General features: G+C 43.2%; 1 protein-coding gene across 2 annotated transcripts in view; it reads right to left on the reverse strand.

The window, feature by feature from the left end:
• Positions 1-589: 589 nt before the first annotated feature.
• The window catches only part of RNF149 (ring finger protein 149), a 75,964-nt gene continuing 54,264 nt past the window's right edge, over positions 590-22,289 (reverse strand). For both annotated transcript variants that reach the window (XM_077296627.1, XM_077296628.1), the window contains one exon: positions 590-1,646. In XM_077296627.1, coding sequence (XP_077152742.1) covers positions 1,579-1,646 — 68 coding nt within the window. In that variant the 3' untranslated portion in view covers positions 590-1,578. The remainder of the gene's footprint in view (positions 1,647-22,289) is intronic.

The raw sequence follows: 22,289 nt of genomic DNA on the forward strand, positions 1-22,289 counted from the left end.
ATTAGTTGTTTTCACATTGTTTGATACTTTTTGTATTACTTTATGCTATTTAATATGCAGGGTATTTTACTTATTATTACTATATATCACTTTTAATAATAATTTTGTAGTAATTTATTTATTATTGGTGTTGTTCTAAATGATTCACAAGGGTCTTACCACATGGATTGTATCTGTGGGGTTAATGTTACAGGGCAAGCAAAGTGACAGGCTAAGTTCCCATGAAGAGTTTCAAAGCTGCGCATTTTTTTAAAAAAATGCAAATAACCCATCCTACTTAATGGGTGCAGAAATGCTGCAGAAAATCTCCAACATCAAAAACTCACCAAAAAGCTCATGGTGGGAATTTAGCCTTACGTATTGGCCTACTTGCCCTAGGGCTGAACCGGATGCCTGAGCAAGACTTAGGCCGGGATCACACCTGCGAGAAATACAGCCGAGTCTCACATATTAATACCCGGCATTGCCGCCGTCTCTCTGGAGCGGAGCGTGCGGCTGCATAGCAATACATGCAGCCGTAGTATCTGTAGCTGAAGGCTTATAATGATCAGAGTAAGTAAAGTTACTGGCAGTCAATACAGTGCAAAGATAAAATCAATAAATTTTTAATCTTTCTCATTACCTATTAATTGGGTGATAAACACACAACTCTATGTAACATTTATTACAACCATTAAAAAGGCTTTAATTCCTCCGATATTTAGCACAGTACATTATGTAGTAATTATGCTATTTGCTTTAGATCTAAATGTAAACAAAAAGAAAAGAAAACAATATTCAGCAGCCTTTGGTCAAACTAATTAATGAGTAAACCTGTCACTGAGTGGTACAATTGGGTAATCTTGAAATGCTTGCATTTTCCATCCACAACCACAGAATCTGTTCAATCACCGCAACCACACAAATTCCTGAGCTGGATCCAAAACAAAAACAGAACGTATTCAACATTGCAGGTGCCGGGATCTCAGAGCCGGATCCAACAGAACAGAACTTATCAGTGTAAGTGTCCCGATTCCTGAGATGGACCAAGTACAACAGAATTTGTTCGTCACTGCTGTGTATACAGATCACCTGAGCCAGATTTCCAGAATCAGCCGTCAGTTGTATATTGTGCATGGGCATCAAGATAACGGATAAAGAGCCAGGGAGTCTCCTTGAATAAGTGCTTTGTGTGTAAGGTTTCTTTTCATGGAGTCCAAGTGTACTGGAAGAGGGGACTAGCACATAAGCCATCACAAAGTTCTATCTAGTCCATTAAACGTTTCGCCATTGCTTCAGCTAGGGATTTCATTCTCTCCAGTAATTACACGTATTTCCTACCTGACATTAACTGTAACATTATATCACCAGTACTCGCCTCCGCCCTCTTAGCCAGACCTTACACAAATATGTTACGAATGCCATGTGTATGTGCTTGAAGAAAGGGCTTGTATGTTAAATTAAATAGAATAATAATAATATAATAAGTATCCGGCAGTTATAAGCCTCTTATACTCTTCTCTGAAACCAAATGTCACTTCATGGCTTATATAAAACCCGTAAAATTTCTAGCAGTCTGAAGGGCCTTAATTAAGAAGGTTAGAGAACAGTAGGAGTTCCAGAATTCTGTGCTTGTTCCCCGGATGCTTCCTCACTGCCAGGATCATCTGTGGAGGAAAAGACATTTCACAAGTCAATTGTGTGTTCAGAATTACCAACAGTTCTAAAGAGACATCCAGGAAAAAAGACAAGGAAGAGTATGATGCTTGGTCACAGGTCACTTAGATAAAAACATTAATGATCCTAATTTTAATGATCTGGGCCATGAGTGATGATTTAGTACAAAATAATATTGTAGCGCAATAGATATAAACAAAAAAGCTACGCTTTTAGGGATCCACTCAGACATAAGAAGAATATGAAGAACTCAAAAAGTGATTTAGTGCAAAGCAAAGAAACAAAAAATCACATAAAAAAAATTATGTTTATAATTTTGTCAAAAAAGTTTCAGCTGATAAAATGAGGAAAGACAAAAACAAAAAAATAACTGGTCATTAAGCCTCTCCGTAGTGATCATTTAATGGTTAAAATTGGAAAAATAAACTATGAGGTTGAGTGAATTTTCTATGATCACGATAGGATTATGCAATGTAATATTTTGCAACACTAGTCAGCCATTAAAGGGAAGGTGCTATCAAATTATATTTTTTTATTGCAGTAAAATATGAAAAATAATGTAAAAGGGTTTGATATTTTCCACTTTGAAACACTAGGGGGAGCAGCAGCAGAAATTTGCCATGAAAACCTTGTGTACAACTAGTTTACATTATGACTGCATAAACTGGGGCTGGATTGGCGATACACTCCGCGTATCTAATTGTACAGGACTGCATTAGATACACCAGTCTGGGAAATATCACACATGATGGGATTAGATATACTGGTTTGGGGAGTATCACGAATGAAGGGATTATATACCCTGGTCTGAGGCATATCACGCATGATGGGTTTAGATACACGGGTCTGGAGTGTATTACACATGATGGGATTAGATACATGGATCCGATGCATATCACAAAAGATGGGATTAGATACACGTGTCTGATCTACATATTGAGATTCTATAGATAACTCGGGGCACGTGTCCACTCCTATAAACAGGTACATCTGTATATTACCTTCAAAAATATACTTGTATCTAAACCCCTTTGTGACCGAGACAATTTTGTACTTAATGACCAAGCCATTCTGACCACTGTCACTTTGAGGTTATAGCTCTGGAACGCTTCAACGGAGCTGAGAGTGTTTTTTCATGAGATGTTGTACTTCATGAGAGTGGTAACATTTATTTGATATGAATTTTCTTTATTTATGAAACAATTGGAAATTTGGAAAAAATTTAGAAAACTCTCCAATTTTCAAATTTTTTTTTTTGTGTCCTTAAATCAGAGCATCATAGCTCACAAAATAGTTAATAAATAACATTTCCCACATGTCTACTTTACATCAGCACAATTTTGGAAACAATTTTTTTTTTTGTTAGGAAGTTATAAGGGTTAAAAGTTGACCAGCGATTTCTCATTTTTCCAACAAAATTTACAAACCATTTTTTTTTTAGGGACCACCTCATATTTGAGGTGAGTTTGGGTGGTCAATATGACAGAAAATACCCAAAAGTGACACCAATCTAAAACCATATTCAAGAAGTTTATTAACCCTTCAGGTGCTTCACGAGAACTAAAGCAATGTCGAAGGAAAAAATTACCATTTTACTTTTTCACAAAAAATTTACTTTAGACCCAAACATTTTTATTTTCACAAGGGTAAAAGGAGAAAATGGACCAAAAAAATTTGTTGTGCAATTTCTCCTGAGTACACCAATACCCCGTATTTGGGGGAAGGCCACAGTTTAGGCGTATGGCAAGGCTCAGAAGGGAGGGAGCACTGTTTGACTTTTTGAACGCAAAATTGGCTGGAATCAATGGTGGCGCCATGTCGCATTTGGAGACCCCTGATGTACCTAAACAGTTCAAACCCCCTAATTCTAACTCCAACACTAACTCCATCACACCTCCTAACCCTAATCCCAACCATAACCACAACCCTAACCCCCGACACCACAACCATAACCCCAACCCTAGACCAACCCTAGCCCAACCCGAACAGAAAATACTTTTTATTTTATTATTTTTACCCAACTAAGGTGGCTATAAAGGGGGGTTTGATTGACTATTTTTTTTATTTTGATCACTGTGATAGACCATATCACAGTGATCAAAATGAAACAGAAAAAATCTCCTATTTTTGCCGAGTGCCGACAGGCAGATCTCGCCGGGCGCACTGAGCATGTACCCGTCATTTTCTTATAGGAAGAAGATGCCAAGGGCTGGAGGACAGAGCCGGAGGGTCCAGGGACTGGGGTTGGAGGGGGCTCGGGGTACCCCATTTCTCTCTCCTTAGGTATGTTAGATCATATCAGAGGAGAGAGAAATAAATGGGAAGTCTGACTTTTTTTTTGCGGTCGCTGTTATGCAGTGAATAATGGCGATCACAACACTGGGGATGGTAAAAACCGACCCGAATCATGTTCTCCGCGCAGGTCGCAGCAAGAGGCAGCCATAGTATAGGAGAAATATGCTGTGTTTGACGTGTGCAAGTGTCATACACACCAGCAAATGAAAATGGCAGCCCCCACTGGCTGCAGAAAAAATTTATAAAAAATAAACCAGTAAATTTAACTTTGCATAAAAAAAAATTATTAAAAAAAATTAGATAATCAATAATGATTTACACACAAATAAAAACCACGGCACCTTCCCTTTAAGAATTCAACAGGCCTGGGCTACAAATCTGGCAATTCTGGAAAATACCAAATAGGCAAGAACTGGAAGATGACTCCTCAGATTATACAGACCCTGCAGTCTCACGGGTGTCTGTGACCTGCATCACTTTTAATGGCCTCCTCATTCTCAGGATGTGGGTACGGGTGAAAGCTACGGTACAGTAAAGAGCTATTGACCTGCTTGGCAAAACAGTGATGGCACAGTTTGTATCTGGAAGCACAGAGGGGGGATTAGTACTATGTAGGTGCAGAATAGGGGCACTATTACTATACAGAAGCACTAAGGGGCACAATTACTATGTAGAGGCACTAAGACTACTTTCACACATCAGGTTTTCAGCGTCACGCTCAATCCGGCTAATTTTCAAAAAAACAGAACCGGCGAATGTTGCCGCCGGATCCGTTTTTTTTCCCATAGACTTGTATTGGTGCCGGATTGCGCCTGATGACCTTGCAGTTCGTCCGGTTTTCGCTGGATCCGGCAAATCTGCCGTTTCTGATTTCTTGAAAAAACGTCTATAGCAAAGTTTTTTTGTCTCCGGTGAAAAAGCCGGAAGTCTATGGGAGCCGGAAGGTGCCAGATCCGGAAAATGACGGATTCCTGATCCGGATTCCGTTTTTTTTTTTTAAACTGAGCATGCTCCAAATTCTTTTTTATCCATTAATCTAGATATGCTAGACGGATCCGTTGAAAAAACAGATCCGTCGCATCAGTTTTTCACAATCTGTGCTGGATCCAGTTATTCCAACATTCGCCGGATTGTGCCTGATGCAAAAAACCTGATGTGTGAAAGTAGCCTAAGGGGCACAATTACTATGTAGAAGCACTAAGAGGCACAATTACTATGTAGAAGCACTGAGGGGTACTATTACTACTGTATGTAGAAGCACTGCGGGGGTACTATTACTATGAGAAAGCACTGGGGGTACTACTATTATGTAGAAGCACTCAAAAAAAAAAAAAATGAAGGGAACACTAAAATACCACATCCTATATATCACTGAATGAAATATTTCAGTTGCAATTCTTTATTCATTACATAGTGGAATGTGTTGAGAACAATAAAACCTAAAAATGATCAATGTAAATCACAACTAATATCCCATGTAGGTCTGGATTTGGAATGATGCTCAAAATCAAAGTGGAAAATCAAATTACAGGCTGATCCAACTTCAGTGGAAATGCCTCAAAAAAAGGAAATTATGTTCAGTTGTGTGTGTGTTGCCTCCATGTGCCTGTATGACCTCCCTACAACGCCTGGGCATGCTCCTGATGAGGCGGCGGATGGTCTCCTGAGGGATCTCCTCCCAGACCTGGACTAAAGCATCCGCCAACTTCTGAACAGTCTGTGATGCAACGTGACGTTGGTGGATGGTGCGAGACATTATATCCCAGATGTGTTCAATCAAATTCAGGTCTGGGGAACGGGCGGGACAGTCCATAGCTTCAATGCCTTCATCTTGCAGGAACTGCTGACACACTCCAGCCACATGAGGTCTGGCATTGTCCTGCATTAGGAGGAACCCAGGGCCAACCGCACAAGCATATGGTCTCACAAGGGGTCTGAGGATGTCATCTCCGTACCTAGTGGCAGTCAGGCTACCTCTGGCGAGCACATGGAGGGCTGTGCGGCCCTCCAAAGAAATGCCACCCCACACCATTACTGACCCACTGCCAAACCGGTCACGCTGAAGGATGTTGCAGGCAACAGATCGCTCTCCACGGCATCTCCAGACTCTGTCACATCTGTCACATGTGATCAGTGTGAACCTGCCAATCGTCCTACACGGTGTTGGCCTGTGAGCACAACCCCCATCTGTGGACGTCGGGCACTCAGACCATCCTCATGGAGTCAGTTTCTAACAGTTTGTGCAGACACATGCACATTTGTGGCCTGCTGGAGGTCATTGTGCAGGGCTATGGCAGTGCTCTTCCTGTTCCACTTTGCACAAAGGCTGATGTAGCGGTCCTGCGGCAGGGTTGTTGACCTCCTATGGCCCCCTCCATGTCTCCTGGTGTACTGGCCTGTCTCCTAGTAGCGCCTCCGGCCTCTGGACACTACGCTGACAGACACAGCAAACCTTCTTGCCACAGCTCGCATTGATGTACCATCCTGGATGAGCTGCACTACCTGAGCCACTTGTGTGGGTTGTAGAGTCCATCTCATGCTACCACGAGTGTGAAAGCACAACCAACATTCAAAAGTAACCAAAACATCAGCCAGAAAGCATTGGCACTGAGATGTGGTCTGTGGTCCCCAACTGCAGAACCACTCCTTTATTGAGTGTGTCTTGATAATTGCCAATAATTTCCATCTGTTGTCTATTCCATTTGCACAACAGCATGTGAAATTGATTGTCAAACAGTGTTGCTTCCTAAGTGGACAGTTTGATCTCACAGAAGTTTGAATTACTTGGAGTTATATTCTGTTGCTTAAGTGTTCCCTTTATTTTTTTGAGCAGTGTGTGTGTGTGTATATATACAGTGGGGCAAAAAAGTATTTAGTCAGTCAGCAATAGTGCAAGTTCCACCACTTAAAAAGATGAGAGGCGTCTGTAATTTACATCATAGGTAGACCTCAACTATGGGAGACAAACAGACAAAAAAATCCAGAAAATCACATTGTCCGTTTATCATTTTATTTGCATATTATGGTGGAAAATAAGTATTTGGTCAGAAACAAAATTTCATCTCAATACTTTGTAATATATCCTTTATTGGCAATGACAGAGGTCAAACGTTTTCTGTAAGTCTTCACAAGGTTGCCACACACTGTTGTTGGTATGTTGGCCCATTCCTCCATGCAGATCTCCTCTAGAGCAGTGATGTTTTTGGCTTTTCGCTTGGCAACACGGACTTTCAACTCCCTCCAAAGGTTTTCTATAGGGATGAGATCTGGAGACTGGCTAGGCCACTCCAGGACCTTGAAATGCTTCTTTCGAAGCCACTCCTTCGTTGCCCTGGCGGTGTGCTTTGGATCATTGTCATGTTGAAAGACCCAGCCACGTTTCATCTTCAATGCCCTTGCTGATGGAAGGAGGTTTGCACTCAAAATCTCACGATACATGGCCCCATTCATTCTTTCATGTACCCGGATCAGTCGTCCTGGCCCCTTTGCAGAGAAACAGCCCCAAAGCATGATGTTTCCACCACCATGCTTTAGAGTAGGTATGGTGTTTGATGGATGCAACTCAGTATTCTTTTTCCTCCAAACACGACAAGTTGTGTTTCTACCAAACAGTTCCAGTTTGGTTTCATCAGACCATAGGACATTCTCCCAAAACTCCTCTGGATCATCCAAATGCTCTCTAGCAAACTTCAGACGGGCCCGGACATGTACTGGCTTAAGCAGTGGGACACGTCTGGCACTGCAGGATCTGAGTCCATGGTGGCGTAGTGTGTTACTTATGGTAGGCCTTGTTACATTGGTCCCAGCTCTCTGCAGTTCATTCACTAGGTCCCCCCGCGTGGTTCTGGGATTTTTGCTCACCGTTCTTGTGATCATTCTGACCCCACGGGGTGGGATTTTGCGTGGAGCCCCAGATCGAGGGAGATTATCAGTGGTCTTGAATGTCTTCCATTTTCTAATTATTGCTCCCACTGTTGATTTCTTCACTGTAAGCTGGTTGGCTATTGCAGATTCAGTCTTCCCAGCCTGGTGCAGGGCTACAATTTTGTTTCTGGTGTCCTTTGACAGCTCTTTGGTCTTCACCACAGTGGAGTTTGGAGTCAGACTGTTTGAGGGTGTGCACAGGTGTCTTTTTATACTGATAACAAGTTTAAACAGGTTGCATTACTACAGGTAATGAGTGGAGGAAAAAGGAGACTCTTAAAGAAGAAGTTACAGGTCTGTGAGAGCCAGAAATCTTGATTGTTTGTTTCTGACCAAATACTTATTTTCCACCATAATATGCAAATAAAATGCTAAAAAAAACAGACAATGTGATTTTCTGGATTTTTTTGTCTCAGTTTGTCTCCCATAGTTGAGGTCTACCTATGATGTAAATTACAGACGCCTCTCATCTTTTTAAGTGGTGGAACTTGCACTATTGCTGACTGACTAAATACTTTTTTGCCCCACTGTATGTGTATATATATATATATATATATATATATATATATATATATATATATATATATATATATATATATATATATATATATAATGGTGGCCCGATTCTACCGCACTGGGTATTGGAGATTATGTATGTAGTTTATTTATGAAGATTTTAGAATAATACAATGAATACAGAGTTCGGCTGGCCGGGCCAATTAGCGGAGCGTGGTTAAAATCCTGCGCCAATTCGCAGCCGGAGTGCGCCTGTCGCTGATTGTTCGCGGCCGGCCACGTAGTATATAGCACAGCCACATAGTATATAGCAGCCCACATAGCATATAACACAGCCACGTATTATATAACAGCCCACGCAGTATATAACACAGCCCACGTAGTGCATAACACAGCCCACTTAGTGTATAACACAGCCATGTAGTACATTGCACAACCCTCGTAGTACATAGCACAGCCCACGTAGTATATAGCACAGCCCACGCAGTACACTGCACAGCCCTCGTAGTATATAGCACAGCCCACGTAGTACATTGCACAGCCCACGTAGTACATTGCACAGCCCACGCAGTATATAGCAATGTGGGCATCATATCCCTGTTAAAAAAAAGAATTAAAATAAAAAATAGTTATATACTCACCTTCTGTTGGCCCCGGATCCAGGCGAAGCGGTTACCGACGCTCCTCGCGCACTCCGGTCTCAAGAGTGCATTGCGGTCTCGTGAGATGATGATGTAGCGGTCTTGCGAGACCGCTACGTCATCATCTCGCGAGACCGCAATGCATGGAGCGGTCACCGGAGCGTCGCGAGGAAGGCCTGTTCCTGATCCGGGGGCCAACAGACTGAGTATATAACGATTTTTTATTTTTTTAATTATTTTTAACATTAGATCTTTTAGCTATTGATAGTAAAAAGTTGGTCACACAGGGTTAATAGCAGCGGTAACGGAGTGCATTACATCGAAGCATAACGCGGTCCGTTACCGCTGCCATTAACCCTGTGTGAGCGCTGACTGAAGGGGATTATGTAGCGGGCACTGACTGCGGCGAGGAAGGAGCGGCCATTTTGCCGCCGGACTGTGCCCGTCGCTGATTGGTCGTGGCTGTTTTGCCGCGACCAATCAGCGACTTGGATTTCCATGACAGACAGAGGCCGCGACCAATGAATATCCGTGACAGACAGAAAGACAGATTAACAGGAGGACAGACAGAAAGACGGAAGTGACCCTTAGACAATTATATAGTAGATATATAGAGAGAGAGAGATACAGTACAGACCAAAAGTTTGGACACCCCTTCTCATTAAAGATTTTTCTGTATTTTCATGACCATGAAAATTGTACATTCACACTGAAGGCATCGAAACTATGAATTAACATCCAGTTTGCATTTAGTTGGATCATCATTTATTTTTCAACAGGACAATGACCCCAAACACACTTCCAGGCTGTGTAAGGGCTATTTGACCAAGAAGGAGAGTGATGGGGTGCTACGCCAGATGACCTGGCCTCCACAGTCACCAGACCTGAACCCAATCGAGATGGTTTGGGGTGAGCTGGACCGCAGAGTGAAGGCAAAAGGGCCAACAAGTGCTAAGCATCCCTGGGAACTCCTTCAAGATTGTTGGAAGACCATTCCCGGTGACTAACTCTTGAAGCTCATCAACAGAATGCCAAGAGTGTGCAAAGCAGTCAAAGCAAAAGGTGGCTACTTTGAAGAACCTAGAATACATAATTTCAGTTGTTTCACACTTTTTTGTTTAGTATATAATTCCACATGTGTTAATTCATAGTTTCGATGCCTTCAGTGTGAATGTACAATTTTCATAGTCATGAAAATACAGAAAAATCTTTAAATGAGAAGGTGTGTCCAAACTTTTGGTCTGTATTGTATATTAGGGTTACGGCCTTCTTATTTTGCCTGTTGGCCAGGTTATCTTGAAACTGCCCCAAGACTCTTATATAGGGAAGCGGGTGCATTTGATTGTTCTTTGACTGACTGTAATAGAAGATCATTAATGGGAATCTGTCAGCAGGATTGTGCACAGTAACCTACAGACAGTGTCAGGTCGGTGCCGTTATACTGATTACAATGATACATTGGTTGATGAAATCCATCTTGTGGTTGTTGCTTAATCTTTATTTTCAGTTTTGAATTAATGGTATGCTCGTGCTCCGGCAGGGGCTGACTGGCAAATTTTGGCCTGGGGGGCAAGCACACAGCAGTGGCCCATGAGTAGCGTCTCATCCTTAAAGGGGTTGTCGGATGCTACATGTCTACAGATCCTATGTGTGAATCCTCATATCGTGCGCACTGTGCGCTGTGAAGACTCTCTGGTGCCGGCAACAGGTGGGTCTTGTGACTGCAAGCATGCGATATATTCCCAGCCACTTTTCGACTAGACTGTTTTGGGCCTTGTTCAATACAGTTGCATTAGGCCATGCAAGTCTAGTCGGCATGTGATCGCATGTATGCAAATTACAAACTTACAGCCACACACCCGCCAAATGACCACAGCACTGCGAGCAATGTGAGAAGCACAAGTCTGCAGTCACATAGAATGAGACAGAGTGAATGCACCAATGACAGACACACGCACAGCCCCACTGCATAATGACACACACACAGCCCCACTGTATAATGACAGGCACATGCACAGCCCCTCTGTATAATGACCCACACACACAGCCCCACTGTATAATGACAGGCACATGCACAGCCCCACTGTATAATGACCCACACACACAGGCCCACTGTATAATGACCCACACACACAGGCCCACTGTATAATGACCCACACACACAGCCCCACTGTATGACAGGCACACGCACGGCCCCACTGTATAATGACACACACATGCTGCTCACACGCACGCACGCAGCTCACACGCACGCAGCTCACACGCACGCACGCAGCTCACACGCACGCACGCAGCTCACACGCACGCACGCAGCTCACACGCACGCACGCAGCTCTCACACACACGCAGCTCTCACACACACGCAGCTCTCACACACACGCAGCTCTCACACACACGCAGCTCTCACACACACGCAGCTCACACACACACGCAGCTCACACACACGCAGCTCACACACACGCAGCTCACACACACGCAGCTCACACACGCAGCTCACACACACGCAGCTCACACACACGCAGCTCACACACGCACGCAGCTCACACACGCACGCAGCTCACACACGCACGCAGCTCACACACGCACGCAGCTCACACACGCACGCAGCTCACACACGCACGCAGCTCACACACGCACGCAGCTCACACACGCACGCAGCTCACACACAGCTCCCATACACACACACCAGTTACCTCATACACACATCACACACTCTCCTCTGTGGTGCAGGGGCGGCTGATGTCCATGTGCAGCTCTTCAGTTTCTCCTGCTCACAGCTCTGCACTGTCCCGGCACCTCCCCCTTCTCTCCTTCTCTGCCGGGATAACAGATAAGAGCAGGAGAAGCCGGAGCTCCGTGCACACACAGGCCGGTATGCTGACCTTTCATCTTGGCTGCTGGCTCTCTCCCTCAGAGTGGCAGTGGCGCATAGGAGCTTGCTCATCACATACCCCTGCAGCCTGCATGTCAGGGCTGCTGGCGGGATGACACCACCGCGCACTACAGGTGCGCTATGTATTACAGTCCCTGCCAGTCCTCCAGCGGCCCTGTGCAGCTGCTTAGACACCGGCCCGGGGGGCATATGCATTTCTGCCTCCCGGCCCAGCCCGCCCCTGTGCTCCGGGGCAGATTGTGGAAGGGGGGGGCGTCTGCATGTGGTGCTCTGATTAGATATTCATAATGCAGCCTGCTGACAGGTCACTGATCCCTCTCTGACCCGCCCTCTAGTTTACATAATGAATACCTGTACGTACTGAAGAAAAAAAAACAACTTCTGCAGTCAGGTGCAGCATAATCACATGTTTAGTGTCCAGTTAATAAGTATTCTTGATGTTATTGAGCAAGTGTAAAAAAAAAAAAAAGCTATCAGTGTGTATAGAGATCCGATGGCTACTATTGCGTATCTTGCTGGAGAAGAAAAATAAAATTCCTCCTCCAAGATGGTGCCGCCTGCGCAGTAGCAGCTCTCGGAGATCGCCGATGCACAATCCTGCTGACAGGTTTCCTTTAAGATCTATATTTAAAATATTTCCCTGTATCCCTTAAAGAAAAATCAGATTACAGTAGTTTATATTCTTCAAATGTGATCTGCATCCCGATCATCCGTAACCCACAAATTCACAAACCTATTTCACACTCCCCGCACAGCGACTGGGCCTGTGTGCGCTCAGGCTGGGCTTCAGTCGGCCCTGGACCCCACTATTGTAGGTCCACACACATTCATCCACCATAAGCACACCCCTATAATCTGCCAGCCTTTCACTATTTTATAATGGGAAATAGTGAGGCTGTGTGCACACGTTCCGGATTTCTCTTGCGTTTTTTCGCTATAAAAATGCGATAAAACCGTGAAAAAAAACGCTCACATTAAGCATCCTATTAAAAGAATGCAATCCGCATTTTTTGGGCACATGCTGCGTTTTTTTCCTGAGCGAAATCGCATTCCGGAAAAAAATGCAGCATGTTCATTAATTTGCGGAATCGCGGGGATTCCGCACACATAGGAATGCATTGATCCGCTTACTTCCCACATGGGGCTATGCCCACCATGCGGGAAGTAAGCGGATCATGTGCGGATGGTACCCTGGGTGGAGGAGGGGAGACTTTCCTCCACGAACTGGGCACCATTTAATTGTTAATTAAAAAAAAAAATTAAAATAAAAAAGTGATATACTCACCTTCCGATGGCCCCCAGAGTCCTCCCGCCTCTCAGTGGTGCACACGGCGGCTGGGATGCTGTGTGCGAAGGACCTGCGATGACGTCGCGGTCACATGACCGTGACTTCATCCCAGGTCCTTCGCACGCAGCATCCCTGGGAACGGAAGCCGCCGCGTGCACCACTGAGGAGATCGGGTGACGTCGGAAGGTGAGAATAACTATTTTTTTAAATTATTTTTAACATTAGATCTTTTTACTATTGATGCTGCATAGGCAGCGTCAATAGTAAAAAGTTGGTCACACTTGTCAAGAACTATGTTTGACGAGTGTGACCAACCTGTCAATCAGTTTTCCAAGCGATGCTACAGATCGCATGGAAAACGCTAGCATTCTGCAAGCTAATTACGCTTGCAAAACGCTAGTGTTTAGCGGGAATACGCATGCCAATTCCGCATGCGATATACTGGCGGCAGGAGTTGCGGAATTTCCGCTGCAATTTCCACTGTAATTCCGCAACGTGTGCACTTAGCCTAATACTCATGCACGTGACTACTGTAACGTAACAGTACCAAAGGGTCAGCAGTATTATGAAAGCCTCATTAACATTTTTAGAATATTATAGGACACATCATCCAATTATCTTGAGCTGGATGGTTAAAGTTAATTGGACCATTAAAACCTCCCGGAATCCCATACTATACTGGAGTCATTTGGTTTTACTTACCGCTTACTAGTCAGACCCATAAATCTTGCTAGCAACATCAGCCCAAGGGCACCAATGGAAGCTGTAGTTAGATTCTCTAATGACCAGCTGTTTACTGAGCTTCTTTGCTTTTTTTTTTTCCCTGAGGTGAGGGCCCCAGCAGGAGACCACCCCTTCAATGAGGTCCATATGGTCTGATAGATCATAAATAAAGGGGTTGTCTTAATGAGTCGATCCCAATAATTCTACATTGCAGCTAGTACACATCTAAGCAAACCATCTACAATTTGAACATTGATATTAAGGTCCAGGAACACAAAACTGTGTGTCTACAGCCACATATCCATCCTGGTAGGGGTTGGTCATTTGCTATCAAGAATAAGGCTGGGGTGATGAGATGACTTTGGCTGTAACACAGGTTGGGAGGCCAAATATTGAGGCCCCATGACGACTCGCGCAGTACTCTGATGTCAACAAAAAAATACAAAGGGGTCTTACTTTTGGCGATTGCTTCTCGCATCACGGTACCCTGCCGGCCCAAAAGCCACCCAATTCTTTATCATTACGCTGCAATGTCACAGGGGCACAGCGGTCTTTGGCCGACTGATTTGTCTCGCGGTCAAAGTCAACGTGTACCCCCAAGCCTCAGGAATATTTATTTTTCAGGATTATTACAGAACACAAAAGTCATTTTAAGCACACAATGACATATGAAACCAAATACGAAGGACAACCTGTGTTATCGGAACAACAAATAGTGTTCTTATTCTGCTTTTCTAAAGGTCAAGCATATAACATTGCATACTGGTAGATTAGCACTACAAAAATCTCTAAATAGGAAAAGATCGAAAAAAGAACGTATGCCCATTATATCTCGCTTTACCTAATCATCTTATTTGATCCTGTTCTGGCTCAGATTACAATTTAAACTGAGAAATATATAAAGAAGTTGTAGCTTCTTCTTGACTCAGGAGACATCTGCTCTATGTCCCTACCCCAGGAGCCTCCCAGTCTCTGCAGTAGGACAAATGGTCAATAAAGGGGTTGTCCAGTCTTGAGCTACAAGTCTGCAGTCAGTCACTCTAAGTGACTGCAGATTTGCGCATCCTCACATTCTCCAATGCTGGCTGAGAGCGGCCATGTGACCACAAGAGTGCTATTTTCATATTCCGAGCCACATTCTGATGGGCGCAGCCTCGCTCAATGCAATTCTGTAAACAGTCTAGTCGGAATGTGCCCGGGAGTGTGCATATCACATGCTTGTGGTCACATGACAGCCCGCTCCCGATGCTGGAGACTCCTCATAGTGCACACAGCACTTGATGTGAGGACTCACAAGTCTGCAGTCACATGATTGAGTGACTGCAGACTTGTAACATAAGATCGGACAAACGTTTTAGTCTTCCACGAAGCCCAAGGCAGTTTTCCAGCCAAAAACGTTACAGATCACCAAGAGGTTATTAAATATGTTATTTGGAAGATTTCTCCAAGATTGTGTCTGAAATACATGCAGCCATATACATTTCTCTGAAATGCTCCGGCTCCACCCCTGGCTGTTTTTTCTCAGCACCCTTAGGGTATTGCCTGGTTTAACCCATTTGTGTACATCTGGAGACACCTGTCAATCATCTGGAGTGGTGCAGGGAAAAGGCGTCAAGTGCCTATAGGAATAAACAAGGCTAGCCCTCCAACCACACTCAACCGCCTCCTCAAACTATATTCACAGTGAAACATTGGAGCCTTTCAGCAAAAAATACGCTCTGATTCATGTTGCCCGTGGTGGCAGGTAGGCCAGGGTGATTTTTATTTTTAAACTCTGATTTTTTTCCCTTCCCTTCTTTCAAGGGCCATTTTTTTTTTCTGTTGACAAAGCCGTATGACGGATTGATTTTTTGCAGGACAAGAAGCTGGTTTAAATAACGCTATTTCGTTTTAGCAAGGAATGTAGTGAAAAAGTGAGGTAAAACTGAAAAAAAAAAAAAAACACCACAATTCTGTCATTGTTTTTTTTAGTTTCGGTTTTATGGTGTTCAAAAATTACTCATTCTCCAGGTCAGAACGATTACGGTGATGCCAAGCTTGCATAGATTTTTTTTCCATTTAAAAAAAAAGGAGGAAGAAAAATTCAAACGTTTGTGAAAAAAAACAAAAAAAACAAAATTAGTTTGTGTCACAATATTCCCGAGACCTGTTACTTTTTTTTTTTTTTTAATCAAGAGCTGTGTGAGGGCTATTTTTTTGCGTGTGCTGATGGTTTTATTAATACCAATTTGATGTATGATGTATGTATGTAAATATCATGTTTTCACTGCACTTCTTTAGGGCAGAGTGGGTACCGAAAAACAACATGTGAAACATGTTATTACCCTAGAAAAGGGAGTTTACCAGAAAAGAGGGAAAGTGGAGTTTTATAATAAACTGTGGACGCCTTGGCTGGAATTGGGGTAGGGGAGGGATGAGGTAAGAAAGTTCTGGGAAGTTTTTTCCTTTTGGGATGTTTGTTTATAAGGGGACAGTAGGAGTCATCACATAATACTAAAGTATATGTGGGTATAAGATATACTAAGGGAAGAGTGTGAGCTGTCTAAATCGGGAGAAAGGAAGGGGGGGTTGGTAAGGTTGGGATATTGGGATATATTGCGGGGGGGGGGATATTTTCTAAATCCCTGTATTGTTGTAAAATGTTTATTTTGAAAATCTATTTGAGTTAAAAGAAAAAAAAAAAATTGTCACATGGTCTGTAAGTAAATACACACCTTTTCTGAAAGGCTGCAACACCAGTACCCAAGAGGCACCACTATCCAAATAACACCACAAAGGCTAAGGAGATCTCCAAATAACTCAGTTATAAAAAAAAATCCCAATTTCTGATGATCCCCGAAGCACCATCCAATTCTATATTATCAAACGGAAAGAACATAGTGCCACAACAAACCTGACAAGAGAGGGTTGCCCACAAAAATTTTCAGCATGGTTAAGGAGGGCATTAAATCAGAGAGGCAGCGCAAAAAACCAAAAGGTAACCCTGGAGGAGCTGCAGGGTTCCCAAGCAAACACAGGAGTATCTGTCAATATGACGACAATAAGCCGTACGTTCCATACAGGTGGCCTTTATGGAAGAGTGGGCAGAAAAAATACTTTACTTATACACAGAAGGCTTGCTTTGAGTATGCCAAATGACATGTGGGATACTGCCTAAGTGTATGGAGGAAGGAAGGGGCTGTCGTCAGATGAGATCAAAATTGAACTTTTTAGCCACCAAGGTAAACGCTATGTCTGGCGCCAAACCAACACAGCTCATCACTCCAAGAACACCATCCTCACAGTGAAACATGGTGATAGCAGCATCATGTTGTGGGGATGTTTATCGGCAGCAGGGACAGAGAAATTGGTTTGAGTCGAAGGAAACCAGGGCTGTGGAGTCGGTACGCCACAGTTGCGACTCAGACTCCTGGATTTTATCAGGTTCCGACTCCGACTCCTTCATAAATGGCCAATTCGTAACAATAAATTTACTGTTGTAAAATATTAACATCGTGCTTATTCAGTCTCTCACATCATATAAGTAATCAGACCACTTAGAGCAAAAACTATATTTATTAGAATACAATTAGAATATAGCAAATAACTTTTATAAACTTTTCTAAACTCTTGTAAGTAAAATATGCAATAAACACTGTTATGCAGTTAAGAAGAAATCTATAAATTTGTCCTCAGAAAAAGTGTTGCCTCTGTCAGATCCTCCTTCATGGATGCCCTCAAATCTGAAATAATTATTTTGAGAGCAGAGAACAACCTCTCTATACTAACTTGGGTTGGTAGCAAAGCAGTAACCACTCGGGCAACATCTCTGACAATGTCAGGATACAGAGGAATCGCTTGTTGCACGGTTATTTTTGATGAACGGTCAAATGTCTCAATTTCTTTTAGTGCACATGAAAAATTCTGCTGAAATGTACTGGCTGTGTTCTTTGATGGGGATGACTCTTCTTCTATGCGGGAACGCTTTGCACGGTACTTGTGATCCAAATATTTTTCGAAATTAAATTCTTCATCAGTTGATGAGGGTGAAGATGTGGCAGGACGACCAAATTCTTCTTGTTCCTCCTGACTGTTCTGCAACCCTTTCATCCTTACTGCTATTTCAAACAGAGCTTCTTTTCCTTTAGCTAGCTGTTGATCATCTAGAAGAATCCGATGCATTGGGTCTACATAAACAGCTGCCAAAAGAATGTTATTTTGTAATAGTAGCTCCTCTCTCCATTTCATTGATGTAGCAATGCCACTTGCAATTAACCCTCCTCTTTGGGACAGGCAAAACATCAGGTTCTTCCACTCCTTTAAGAAAATACCTGGAGTTGAGTCCTCTGCTTGTAATTTTTTAGTCACTGTAAATGGGTCCTCTAGCAATTTTTCCATCTCAGTCATCTCATTCCACTGACTTTCATTTAGCGTCAGTTGAGGGTTCACCATGTCTACAAGAAAGGTTTTCAGTTCAACCAAGCGCTGAATCATTAAGTAAGTACTGCCCCATCGTGTGGCTTGATCAATAATTGCCCCTTTTCCAGCACGTCTCTTCAAAATTGAGTCAACTTTAGGGGTTCTGGCAACAGTAGCCAATTTTCTCACCTTGCCAATCAGTGCAGCAGCATGTCCTTCTTGCAGACTGTCTCTTATAGCCAGCTGTAGCGTATGCACAACACAGCGCATGTGATGAATGAAAGAATGTATTGACAGTTTCAACAAGATCATCTAAACTATCATGTTGCTGTTCATCTGATGTTTGCTCCTCAGTTACAATACTGTGTTCCTCTATTTCAAACATTTCCGTGTCTGTGGACCCAGAATGTTCTTCTAGCTGCTGGTCACCATCATTGTTCTCATTCATTAGCTTAATAGTACTTATCATATTTGAAGCATTGTCAGTTACGACAGAAAGAACTTGCTCTTTTTTAAGATCATAGTCTTGCAGAACCTTTTCCACCAAGACCTGGAGAAACTCACTGGTGTGATGAGCTTTGGTGTCTTTTACTGCCAATGTCTTGGTAACTATTTCATTTTTGTCACAAATAAATCGGACATTGATGGCAAAATAGTTCACTCTGTGACGTGTGCAGGCATTTATTTTAAGAAACAGAAAGCGTCCCTTGAGAGTTTTTTTTAAGTTCTTCCTTTTGTTTAAAAGCTTCGATTACTAACTTTCTAATACTCTCTCTCTCCAGAGAAACAGACACATAAAAGCTGGTCGTGAAAATAATGAAATAGGCACACTATCCTTTACAACAAGCTCTATGATCTGTTTTTTAAATGTATCTACTGTCATTGTCACAGTAACTTTGTCACTGACAAAATATCTTGCAACTGATGGCTGCAAAGTTCTCTGCTCCTTTGTTTGGCTGGAAGAGCTGGGCACTGGTTCATTAGTTTGGATGTAGTCTTTCTTATCCACTGCTTTCAGTACTTCTGGATGAAAGCGCTGTAAATGTCTCTTTAGATTAGAAGCTCTGGTAGGAGCATTTTTATCTTTGCCTGAATATGCACTGATCTTGGCGTCACAGCATTTGTTTTTGTCTGGATCATTTGTCATACACTGACAGACATAATGTTTTCTATCTTGAGTGATGGTGAAATGTTCAAATACAGCTGATTTAATGTGACGCTTCTTTGACATTCTCAGTATTTTAATTCTGCATTCACAATCCAAATGACAATTGTTTTTCCTAAAAACAATTGTACAAAATTATTGCCAGGTCGTACAAATGATATAGTGGTCAGTAATACTGTTATTACTCATGTACTCACAGTTAACTGATGCAAAGTTTGTTGAAAGGATAATACTTCTTACAGTCTTCCTCTTCTGAGTAGCAGCTGTGAGATGCTTGGAAGACACACACCTAGTAAACATCTAGTCTAGAGGAGGAGCTTTACTACTAAGAATTTGCAACACATTTTCACTTTCAGTTTCATACATTGTAAGTAGGGGGGTTGGGGCAGCATGAGGTTAACCAAGTATAAGATTAGATAAGGGCAGTGGAGAACAGTGACACACAAGAAGTAAGGGTACCGTCACACAGTGCAATTTTCATCGCTACGACGGCATGATCCGTGACGTCGCAGCGTCGTATGATTATCGCTCCAGCGTCGTAGACTGCGGTCACACTTTGCAATCACGGCGCTGGAGCGATGCCGAAGTCCCCAGGTAACCAGGGTAAATATCGGGTTACTAAGCGCAGGGCCGCGCCTAGTAACCCGATGTTTACCCTGGTTACCAGCGTAAACGTAAAAAAAACAAACAGTACATACTCACATTCCGGTGTCTGTCCTCCGGCGTTCTGCTTCTCTGCACTGTGTAAGCACAGCGGCCGGAAAGCAGAGCGGTGACGTCACCGCTGTGCTCGTTTCCTGCCGGCAGGCGCTCACAGTGCAGAGAAGCTGAGACGCCGGAGGACAGACACCGGAATGTAAGTATGTACTGTTTGTTTTTTTTTACGTTTACGCTGGTAACCAGGGTAAACATCGGGTTACTAAGCGCGGCCCTGCGCTTAGTTACCCGATGTTTACCCTGGTTACAAGCAAACACATCGCTGGATCGGTGTCACACACAACGATCCAGCGATGTCAGCGGGTGATCAAGCGACGAAAGAAAGTTCCAAACGATCTGCTACGACGTACGATTCTCAGCGTGATGTCTGATCGCAGTAGCGTGTCAGACACAACGATATCGTAACGATATCGCTAGAACGTCACGAATCGTGCCGTCGTAGCGATGAAAATGGCACTGTGTGACGGTACCCTAAGAAATGTCTCTATCTCCAGCAGAACTGCTTATCACTGTTATTCATAGTTTGATAGAACATATATATTTGAGTAACATTTATAAAATTCATATGAAAGTTCAATTATGAAATATTAATACATTTTTTTTAAAGCCGGAGTCGGAGTCGATACATTTCTACCGACTCCAACCAAAACTAACTCTGACTCCACGACTCCGACTCCACAGCCCTGAAGGAAACACAGGAATATTCTTGAGCAAAAACGGTTTCAGTCTGTCAGTGATTTGACACTGGTACAGAGAGTCACCATCCAACAAGACAATGACCCAAAGCATACTGATAAAGAAACACTCTAGTGGTTTAAGGGGAAACGTGTAAATATTTTGGAGTGGCCTAGCCAAAACCAGACCTTAATCCAATTGCGAGACTGAACAGACATGAAGATAGATGGTTTTCTCTGGTGAACAGAAAACTTGATGGAGCTGGAGAAGTTTTACCTTGAGCAATGGGCAAAAATCCCAGTGGCAAAATGTACACAGCTCATACAGCCCAAAACGACTTGCAGCTGTAACTGCTGCAAAAGGAGGCTCTACAAAGTACTGATTTAGGGGTAGTGAATAGTTATGCACGCTGAATGTTTCAGATATTTTGTTTTATTTGTTGTTTGCTTCACCATAAAAAGAAAACCAAATGTTCACAGTCGTAGGCACGTTCCTTACATGAACGGATGCCAACCCTAAAAAAAAAAGTGAAATTCCAGGTTGTGAGGTAGCAAAACATGAAATCCCAAGGGAGGGGAGATGGCGGGGAATATTTTCCAAGCCACTGCATTGTATAATGCAAAAAAAGGGGGGGGGGGACGGACATCTCTACTCTTTCCCCTCGATCTCGGGGGACAGGAGGATAAAGCCAGTTTCATATTTGAGGTTGTGTCCGCAGCGTTCCTGACCCATACATCCGCATGCATCTTGATTTCATATCTCTTACATTGTGGACACAGGTTCATGCGTTTGCTTAAGCATGCGTCTTTTCGCGGTGTGCGGCGGGGCGCGGCTAACGCACCATGTTGCAATTTTTGAGGCGGCAAATTTCCGTCAAATATGCGTAGGTAGATGAGTGCGTTAAAAAAACGCATTACTGTCTATGGGAACGCATGTGTAGGCATGTCTTTGCGTACGAATGCGTTTGATGCGCTTGCGTACTTCAGACTGCACATGTCCAGGAACTGATTTAGACACGCCCTCCATGAAATATCGAACACATGCGCATAAAAAGCGCAAACACAGCATTTTTTTGCCATTATGGGTAAGCTGATGTGGATAAAAAACACTGCGTTAGCGTGCGTTCACAGACAAGACGCTGCAGACTCAACTGCAAATGTGAAACTAGCCTTAGGTTTGTTGGATATAGCATGTTATAAGCGGCCCCCAGTGGTCTCTAGCAGCGGCTAATTTACAGCTACATGCACATTTCACATGTATGGGAAGAAGGGCACTTGTCTGGAGGAAAATCTGACTGTTCTGTATGCAGCTTGCGAACGTGTATGGCCACCTACGGTGCTCCTACAGGTGATGTAAAATACAGCAAGAAAAAAGGTGGCTAATAATTGGCAACTATGT

Source organism: Ranitomeya variabilis, chromosome 3 (assembly GCF_051348905.1).
Source record: "Ranitomeya variabilis isolate aRanVar5 chromosome 3, aRanVar5.hap1, whole genome shotgun sequence".
NCBI classification, from domain to species: Eukaryota; Metazoa; Chordata; class Amphibia; order Anura; family Dendrobatidae; genus Ranitomeya; species Ranitomeya variabilis.